This window comes from Schistocerca cancellata, chromosome 1, assembly GCF_023864275.1.
Source record: "Schistocerca cancellata isolate TAMUIC-IGC-003103 chromosome 1, iqSchCanc2.1, whole genome shotgun sequence".
Lineage (NCBI taxonomy): Eukaryota > Metazoa > Arthropoda > Insecta > Orthoptera > Acrididae > Schistocerca > Schistocerca cancellata.
In genome coordinates, this window is record NC_064626.1 from 92,560,477 (window position 1) to 92,571,098 (window position 10,622).

Consider the following 10,622-nt stretch of genomic DNA (forward strand, 5'->3'; position numbering starts at 1 on the left):
CTATTGGGCTCATGTCGGGCGATCTGAGTGGCCGATTCATTCGATCTAACTGCCAAGAACGTTCCTCGAACTAATCGCGACAAATAGGGGCGCAGTGACAAAAAATACAACGCGTTGCGTCGTTTCCAAATTAACAAGGACTGAAGTTAGCCGATAAGGCCGTTGTGCGCGCAAATTCAAGCCGCCACCCACATACACAAGGGTCAATTGTTCTCTTAGTGTAGACGATTAAGTACGAGATTGTTCTGTCTTTGGCTCGGGTTAGATCCTTACTACCTCCATAATGTCCAATTTTTGTATCACTCTTTCGTTCGGTTTTAGGAAACCAAACGAAGAACACGTCTGGTGAAGCTGTCTCTGAAGGGCCTCTCGAATTAAATAGAAAACGGCACAACATGGTGAAATGTTTATCTAACAATTATTTCTCAGCACAGTTTATCCTGAAACACTCTTACAACGCTTTTCAGACTGTTTCTGACCACGCTGTGTACCATATACAGGGCGAATCACCTAAAACTTGCACCGAAAATATTGCGCAAATGGGAAGTGTTGGTGGTGTGCGGTTTTCACAGAATGCGTTGGTAGTCAGGGGTTCGTATTGTTAGCCAAGCAGCAGATTGTAATAATACTGAGAAAGCGTAGCTGCTGTGCGAATATAAACCCGACTGCACATTTTTGACACCAGCTGAAACTTGTAGTGCGTTGCTGCAAGAACCGTTTTCGGACACTGACTGACCTAAGCAGGGCCGCCAATGAAGACATGGACAAGACTAAGCTGCAATATGTCGACTAACTTGAGGATTCAAGCACCATTATAATGCTTGGAATAGCGCAACACGAAACTGCATGTTACGCTGCAACAGATTTTAACTATACCGACGTGCAAAGATGCCCACTTTTGTTTAGTATGCTGTTGTTTTGGTTACTGTTTTTGTTCTTATTTCACAGCAAAATTAATTTTTAGTTTCGCAAAGCATATTTTTTCATTCCATGCTCCCCTCCAATATAAGCACAGCCACATTTTCAGATATGCAGGTGATGCAAATCTTTTTTTATTGTGGTATTCGATTGAGATAACCCATTGATTGAAATTTCGTGAAAATATTTCGCTCCAACGAAAAAGCCTTTGTTTTAATCTTGTCACCCCACGTCGCTTATAGTATCCCTGACACTCTCTACCCTACTTCAAGATAATACAAACGTTTCAGGATCTCATCTATCATGTTTATAGTGAGAGTTATTCTTTTTTTGGACCCCCTCTTGGTCTTCTATAACATGCATTTTCTGTTGGGAATGTCAGGTACATAATTCTGTTGTAGCAGAAATGCTTTATATTTTCAGCCCGATTTCATTAACATCTCACTGATGTATCCTAGAATAGCCATAGCTATACAGAATTATGTTTGAGAGTCAAAGGACAAAATGGTCGGGTATTGCACTTTTGTGGATTTATAGATGACCTTTTTATGATCTGACGTCATTAAAAAAGTCGTGGTAATTATGTCGCAAAAAGATTTTATTTACATAAGATGACAGTGCTTGAAGGAAAATAAATAATCAGCAGAAGAGCTGAGGTTGGAGTGCAGCCTCAGTGGTTAGTGGTAGTATGCGGGGGCGGCGTAGGCCAGTGCGGGGGCGGCGACGTGTGCGATGGCGTCGTTGCTGACGCGCACGTCAGACTTGGTGACGCTGGAGTAGGGCGTGTCGACGGTCTTGGTGTAGGTGGACACCTGTCCCAGGTTGCCGAAGCTCCTCAGGATGTTGGAGCTCTGGGAGGTGATGGCCGCGGGAGCGACGGCCGCGGGGGCGCCGTAGGCCACGGCGGGGGCGGCGTAGGCGACGGCTGGGGCGGCGTAGGAGACAGCGGGGGCGGACAGGTAGCCGGCGCGGGCCACGGCCAGCACGGCGGCGAAGGCGAAGACCTGTCAAAAGACGGCACAAAATACAGTGACCCACACTTCACTTTGACTCTCCTTTTATCTTAATAAAGTAAGAATAAGCCACATGGTCTGTCTTTGATGAGTTTCACACGTCTAACCGCTACACACTGGACTCTAATTGCTTTGACACACTAAACTCAAAATCCATTCATCCTGCGTATTCTTCTGCGGAGGTTTTTTCCTTCACGCGAGAGCTTAAATGTACATGCAGCTCATGTGGACCACTGAGGAGCAGCATTCGTATTTATGAGAGTGACACTTCAAACTAAAGTTGTGAAATGTTGGCACATCGTCGATGCTGATTTAGATTTTATTATTTACGTCTAAACAACCTTGCCCGATGGCAATCGTCACTGGATTATCGATATTCTTAACATCGATGACAGATGATGAAATCTTTAAATGGCGTAAAACCCAACATTATTAATCAATAAATATGGTCAACATCTTTATGTCTACAGACTGCAAAAATAATATTTTTGGCAGAAGTTGTTCCTCAATCTATAGTGTTATTAATAGAGTATATCCTGCTTTTGAGAACAGCCTTTATAGACCTGAAATACACTCATCAAAACAGTTCCGAGAGTTCCGGAACCTGTACGAAAATTGCAATAGAGATCAACATAAACATCCTTTCTGTCCTTTTTGTTGCTCATGAAAACCAAACATTGCGTGTTGTACCACCATAAAGACAGACCTTGAGAGGTGATGGTCCAGATCGCTGTACACACCTGCACCTCTAATACCTAATAGCACGTCGTCTTACAGCGATGCATGCCTGTATTCGTCGTGGCATACTATCCACAAGTTCATCAAGGCACTGATGGTTCAGATTTTCCCACTCCTCAACGGCGATTCAGCGTAGATAACTCAGAGTGGTTGGTGGCTCATGTCGTCCATAAACAACCCTTTTTAATATATCCCATGCATGGTCGATAGGGTTCAAGTCTGGAGAACATGGAGGTCACTCTAGTCGAGCGATGTCGTTATCCTGAAAAGTCACTCACAAGACGCGCACGATGGGGGCGCGAATTGTCGTCCATGAAGACGAATGCCTCCCCAATACCCTGCCGATATGGTTGCACTATCAGTCGGAGGATGGCATTAACGTATCGTACAGCCGTTAAGCCGCCTTCCATGACCATCAGCGGCGTACGTCGGCCTCACATAATGCCACCCCGAAACAGCAGGTAACCTCCACCTTGCTGCACTCGCTATGGCATTCAGCCTGACCGGGTTGCCTCCAAGCACGTGTCTCACGATTGTCTGATTGAAGGCATATGCGACACTCATCCCAATCCTGAGCGGTCCATTTGGCTTGTTGTTGGGCCCATTTGTACCGCACTGCATGGTGTCTTGGCTGCAAAGATAGACCTCGCCATGGACGTCGGGAGTGAAGTTGCGCATCATGCAGCCTATTGCGCACAGTTTGAATCGTAACACGACGTCCTGTGTCTGCACGAAAAGCATTATTCAAGATGGTGGTGTTGCTGTCAGGGTTCCTTCGAGCTATAATCTGTAGGTAGCGATCATCGACTGCCGTAGTAGCCCTTGGACGGACTGAGCGAGGCATGTCATCGACAGTTTCTGTCTCTCTGTATCTCCTCCATGTCCAAACAACATCGCTTAGGTTCACTTCCCTTGTTGAGAGCCCTTCCTTGCACAAAGTAACAACGCGGACGAGGTCGAACCGCGGTATTGACCGTCTAGGCATGGTTGAACTACAGGGAACACGAGCCGTGTATCTCCTTCCTGGTGGAATGACTGGAACTGATCGGCTGCCGTACCCCCTCAGTCTAATAGGCGCTGATCATGCACGGTTATTTCCATCTTTGGGCGGGATTAGTGATATCTCTGAACAGTCAAAGGGACTTTGTCTGTGATACAATATCCACAGTCATCTACATCTACATCTACATCTACATTTATACTCCGCAAGCCACCCAACGGTGTGTGGCGGAGGGCACTTTACGTGCCACTGTCATTACCTCCCTTTCCTGTTCCAGTCGCGTATGGTTCGCGAGAAGAACGACTGTCTGAAAGCCTCCGTGCGTGCTCTAATCTCTCTAATTTCAACGTCTCTCTTCAGGAGTTCTGGGAACCGGGTTGATGCAAAACTTTTTTTGATGTGTGTGGTGCTTAGCGTTTAACGTCCCGTCGACAACGAGGTCATTAGAGACGGAGTGCAAGCTCGGGTTAGGGAAGGATTGGGAAGGAAATCGGCCGTGCCCTTTCAAAGGATCCATCCCGGCATTTGCCTGAAACGATTTAGGGAAATCCGGAAAACCTAAATCAGGATGACCGGAGATGGTATTGAACCGTCGTCCTCCCGAATGCGAGTCCAGTGTGCTAACCATTGCGCCACCTCGCTCCGTATTTGATGTGTGTATTTAAGTGCAGTTTTTTTTTTTAGGTTGTGGTAGGTAGTGCTGGTGAAGTACTTTTTAACACTTTCAACGAATCTTCTTTAAGATATAGCAAGGTGTCTGCCTTGGAAGATCCATATCTGTTGCTATTTGCAAATGATTCTTTACTTGTTCTAATTTATGATGCTCACTCCATAAACCAATTTGTTTTTCTGTTTTATGGTAATGTATCAAAGTCTTCCCCACATTACCTGACCCCACGAAAGCATGAACTGCATGAAAAATGAAAGGCACTAACCAACGTCTAGCCACACAATCCTCTCTTCCGATACCACCACACACCTTGGCCAAGTATTAAAAGTCGTAAATGTGTTGCATTTTGCCGTCTTGAGAAATTTTTCAGAAAGAGATTCGTTCAAATGACGAAAAACTTATTGCCAGTGTTATCCATCCTGTTTCTCTTTTCTTTCTTCCTACATCGAATGTTAATATTTTGTCTTTAACATCGAAGTTAAGATGTTTCGTGGATTTCATTATCGTTAGTAAATTATCGCGTTACTGAGTGGGTAGAATAAAAATGGGCCAGAAATTATTTCCTGCACCTGAGGATAAAAGACCCAACTTACATAATCTGCATCCGCGGCCGGCGATGAATTTTGTATTGCTTATCTTAAGATGGATGAAATATTTTCCGGCCCACTTGTATTTTATTCAATCTGTATAAACTCCCGAGCGATCATTGAAAATCTCTAGCTCAATTACCAGTAAGAATTGAGAAAAATGCCGAGATAATTACTTTGAAAACGACATGGATGATGTACCCCATTCCCACATTGAGAGCTTGCAGTCTGTCTCTAATAACCTAATTGTGTTCGGACTTTAAACCCCATTTTCTTTTGCCCTGCCTTGGAGGATAGGTATTGACGGTCATGAATCCGGTGCAATAGCCGCATCCACCTGCATATTGATGTGCAAGTACACCGTAGGAAGATGGTCACTTCATTGAAACCTGTTTCGTCTCAGTAAGTGTTATTCACAACAGCTTTTGCTGGTTTCACGATGCTGTTGCTCAACTATACTTAAGCTGTGCGGACAGCACACACAAAAATCCTATAATAGGAATCAAATGGGAACGTTGACACCTTGTAGGGTTTGACACAGTGTAGACATCAAACAGTTTTTGTGACGATGGACTGAACTGCAAAGTTAGCACACTGCACCATACTTAAATATTGATGCATGTAATTCGAAGTGCCTCATTTATGCAGATTTTCCTGACAGTACGAACGTCACCGGTGATTTTTTGTCATATCTTAAGTACCATGACAGCAGTGCTGAATAATTCCTAGGTCACCTGCTCCGTTAGTATCATGTATTGTACAAAAGTATCTGATGAGTAGAACAACAATAAAATGAATTAATATTTTCCATTCTTTTGAAACATTTTCTGTCCTTTAAATTAGTGGAATTCTTTCATGAAACTAAAATAGTTAATAACAGTGGACGGTGCTGTTATAGGAGGAAGAAGAGACTGGGTAGTTGTGTACTGAGCAGTGCAGAAAATACACGTTACTTTTATATAAATGTTTGTTAACTTTTCCTCTTTAATTAATTACAATCTCAGTGTATTAAGAGGACACTTACAGAAATGGAATATATTGTGCAAAACAGGTCGCAGAGTAAACAGAATTGTAGTGCATATTTGTAGACTTACACGACCAGTATCACTCTGAATAAAATCAGTTTCTATTGTTAGGATGCGTCACTATTTAACATTGAAGCTGTTGCAACTTCCTTACATGCTGTGTGTTTTTTTAGTGGATACAGGAGCGAGGAACAGATGCTGTTCATGTACAGAGACTTCAGATATTAATTTATTCTACACCTAATATCAAATATTAAAGAAATAACACATAACTTTGTTGCTGTAGTTGCTTTGAATGTTGGATGTACAAATACCGCAGATTTACAAATCAGTCACTCTTCAGTACAATAACTATTCAGTAGACCGCAAGCCCTAGCCACTATGAAAGTCTGTAAATGTTATTCAACTGGCAAACACACAAAATGAGCTCAGTGCATGTGTGTTCGAACTTAAGTACACCCGTTGCTGGAGCTTCGGAGACGAAATGCTTACATCTCATTGGCAGCAGCGTAATCGTTCGAGCAGCGCTCTCGTGCCGCGGTGGCGGCTGTGGGAAACATCTACATCTACTTCACATGGATACTCCGCAAATCACACTTAAGTGCCAGGCAGAGGGTTCATCGAACCGGCGGTGGCCTAACTGGTGGCGCGCGTATTTGAAAGTGCGGCCCTCGGGACATCGAACGATGTTGCAAAAAATACTAAACTGCCGACGTTTCAGCCTACTTTGCTGCGATCTTTTCAGGGCGACCAGCTGCTCGATTGTGGTGAATGTCTTCCCATATGTATTGTCTGTTTGGGTTGTAGTATGCCTACCGACATCACACTCTGGGATGCCACTGGACAATTCGAAGTAAAGATTGCTATAGAGGAGTAGTTATACGGTAGGTTATTGGCTATGCTCCTGTGACACGCGACTGGTAGGCGATAGCGGATCGGCAGCTTGTACGCAGACGTATTTTCCTGCGGCGAGACTTCGATGCCGCACGGCAGATCTCTCGTGGCCGATTGTTTATACTGAGATGTTGGCTGGCGAACTCATGCGGGCTTCTCGATTGTGATCGCTGGCAGTTAGGCAGTCGGTAACTAGTAGCCGTTCTCCCTGTTCTTGCTGTTAGCGCGTTTAATTATTTCGGCAGCGTCTGTGATGACGTCGTAACAACATGAACACATGCATGAATGGATGTTGGCTACAATTCACTCTTTGGCTGCCAGCTACTCCAGTTCATCAGGTCCGCATGTGTTGTTCTCCGGCCAGCACCTACACATCACCCAGGTTCACGAGTGTAAAAAAAAGACCACAAGAGGAATGCCGTGTGGTATCTACATCTCGCTGCAGGAAAACGCTTCCTCCGATGCAAGATGCCGATTCGCCATTGCCTACCTGTATTCTGCCAGAGGCCATCCCTCCACAGTACAATTTACTTCAGTCTGTCCAGTGGCGTTCAGAAACCGAAATTGTCATTATATAGGCTCATTGTTTAGTATTCCGTTGTTTTGGTTACTGTTTTTGTTCTTATTTCACAGCAAAATTAATTTTTAGTTTCGCAAAGCACATTTTTTCATTCCATGCTCCCCTTCACTAAAATCCGCCATGAATAGAACCGCTGGAAAGTTGGTCGAAACATAGACAGTTTAGTTGTTAGAATTTTTCGTAATTACCGGAAATAATACACTCAGATTGAGTTGATTCAACATTTATAGCAACTGCGTAGCCTAAACCTATGTTAATATATTGTGTATATATCTTTAACGGTCTGTAACGGTCTCTGTGTCTTATTTATTGCTATTAGCCTTCCGAAGACCTAGTTAATATCAAGCAGGTCTAGTAATACTACACAGGAACTGTTGATGTTGCGGCAAATTATATTTGAATAAGCATTACGTAATGGTTGTGGATCAACTGACGTGCTTGTAGGTCTCAGCTTCAGGTCGTCAGAAACTGGAGTATTTAGAGACAGCATTGCTTGTAGAGAATACTAGCTACTATAGAGCCGTACCTTGAGGGCGACCATGTTGCTTGGTGTACAGGTGGTTGACTGTGGAGCTGTACCGCCCGCTGGCCGTTATATAGCTGCCCGACCGCGGCAGGGTTTCGCTGCCAGGACCTTGGCGCAAGGTGTCCGTGACGACGGCCAGTTTGGCGAGGAACTCGTTCAGAATGACACACTGCCCTAGTGTTAGTCATGCAGGCACATTAAAAATGAAACTACCAGCGTAACTACATCGCTGGTCTCAAATATTGCTATCGTGAACCGGCCGCGTTATCTAGGATTTCATTGTCATTAGCAGTGTTCCCGTAAGGTCAGTGTGACGGATATTATATGAAGGATCTCCACCTTAAAGTATCGGGAGGTTGTACAATGGGTCATCGGACTGTCTCACCTTTCTTCCTAGAGATACCCAGCGGATTTTGTCCACCTCCTAAGGGCAATTCTAGAGAACAGACCGAAATGTGTCCGTGTGAATTGCAAAGGGATAATTCCCCGTTAATGGCGCAGAAGTACGTCAGTTTGCGATTCTCTCTCTACTACTATACAACAGCTAGGGGTTGTAACACAGCAATGTGAGTTGTTAAAACCACTCCTGATGTCAATATTAGTTCTTTTTCTTTTGTGATCTCTACGAGATTATGTCTGTTCTACGATTACCAAAAAGTGACCTAACTTAGGTGAGAGGAATTGTATACAACTCCTGGAGGAGGACGACAATATTGTTCTCCCTGCTGAAAAGGGCAATAAAATGGTATCCATGAAAGTAATCGCCCGGGTTCCCGGGTTCGATTCCCGGCGGGGTCAGGGATTTTCTCTGCCTCGTGATGGCTGGGTGTTGTGTGCTGTCCTTAGGTTAGTTAGGTTTAAGTAGTTCTAAGTTCTAGGGGACTGATGACCATAGATGTTAAGTCCCATAGTGCTCAGAGCCATTTTTGAACCATGAAAGTAATCGACTATCACAGTATGATTACCAACTTATTAGATCCACAGATATATAGGAAATTGGGGAAGTATCCTACTAGTGAAACCCTCATAATTATTACACAGACGACAATGGAACTCCTTAATCGAATTGAGCATGCATAAAGCACTCTGGCTTCAGGCCACAAGTGGCCCATCGGGACCATCCGACCGCTGTGTCATCCTCAGGTGAGGATGTGGATATTAGGGGCGTGTGGTCATCACACCGCTCCCCCGGTCGTCACGTGAACCACCACTTCATATGCGGCGGCGGCTGCTTACGGTGCGCCATAGACACCTGCATACTATACCGTTGCTCAGCTTCCTCTAGCACAGCTATTTCATAACCGGCAACGAGCGACGCGGCCCTATGGGATTCGCACACAGGATTGCCTGTCTGCGATGGATGTGGCTGGTCTTCATGTTTTCCGTCGCGGTTGAAGCAGATTTCCACCTTGGCTCCTCCGGAGACCCAGACTTATTTTAGATTTGACTAATTTTAAGAAAGATAGTACACCAGATTTTACATTCCAATCGCAGCTTTTTAACATTTTAGATGCGCATCACGGTTTTACCGTCGTTTATACTGATGGCTCCAAACAGGAGAATTTCCTTGGCTGTTCTGTAGTGTTCCCTGATCATGTTACTCGGAATCGCCTCCCTGATGAATATATCGTTTTATCCGTGGAGTTCCACGCGATCCTGAAGGCATTGGAGCGGATGAATTGTGTTCGGAGCAATCGATTTCTCCTCTGCTCCGATTCTCTTAGTGCCTTACAGTCATTTGAGAATCTGTACCCGACTGAGGAGAGGGTCCAGCTGATGTATGACCAACTGTCCCTGCTCCACGGCGGGGTGAGGAGGTGTCCTTCTGCTGGGTGCCAGGTCATGTCGGAATATGGGGCAATGAACAGGTCGATCGGGCTGCCAAGGAAGCCTGCAGAGAGCAGGATGTGGTCCAGTGTCCTATTCCCTTGCAGTCTGTCATCTCTGGACTCCACAAGAACATGGAGTTGTGGGAGGAAGAATGGCTGGCGGTGACGGCCAATAAACTGCGGTTGGCAAAGTCAACAACTCGGCCGTGCTGTTCCTCCTGCCGGTTGCTCAGGTGGGAAGAAGTGATCTTCACGCGTCTTCGGATTGGGCACTGTCCTCTCACACACAGATTTCTAGTACGGCGGGAGGATCCTCCGTTTTGTGATGCTTGTGGTGTGCACATCTCTGTCCGCCACATTTTAACAGACTGCATTTTATACCGTGATGCAAGGGCATAAGCACAAGTTGATGGGGATGTGCCCTGTGTTTTAGCTAATGATGAGACGTGTGTGTCTAGGGTTTTAAAGTTTTGTGATGTGTCCGGACTCTGGCCTAAACGTTTTCTCCCTTTTTCTCCTCGCAGTCAGCCAGCCACTTCCATCTGCTACATTGTTTTACCTCCCTCTACCACATTCTCCCTGTGTTGTCCATGTTTTACTGCTGGCGGCATGCTTCGTCCCACGCTTCAATGTGGGTAGGCCCATATTTTTCCAAGCTTGTTACCTGTGTTTTATCTTACTGTTCTGAGTCTTTTTTTGACACCTTTCTCAATCTATTACTGAGCGGGCGCTGAAGACCTTGCAATCGTGCGCCAATACAGCCTTCTCCATCCATCACATCCATCGATCCCGGTCGTTACTATGGTTTTATTCGACGGGAGCCGCTAATATTCGGTCGAGTA

At 45.1% G+C, this 10,622-nt stretch overlaps 1 protein-coding gene across 1 annotated transcript; it reads right to left on the bottom strand.

Annotated features, from left to right (window-relative positions):
- Positions 1-1,539: 1,539 nt before the first annotated feature.
- On the bottom strand, positions 1,540-7,981 carry LOC126150945 (cuticle protein 67-like). Its single transcript, XM_049915912.1, has 2 exons — positions 7,952-7,981; positions 1,540-1,922 (listed from the first exon to the last, which is right to left on the bottom strand). The coding sequence occupies exons 1-2, from the start codon at positions 7,964-7,966 to the stop codon at positions 1,596-1,598; spliced, it is 342 nt and encodes a 113-aa protein (XP_049771869.1). The 5' UTR covers positions 7,967-7,981; the 3' UTR covers positions 1,540-1,595.
- Between the last annotated feature and the right edge of the window lie 2,641 nt (positions 7,982-10,622).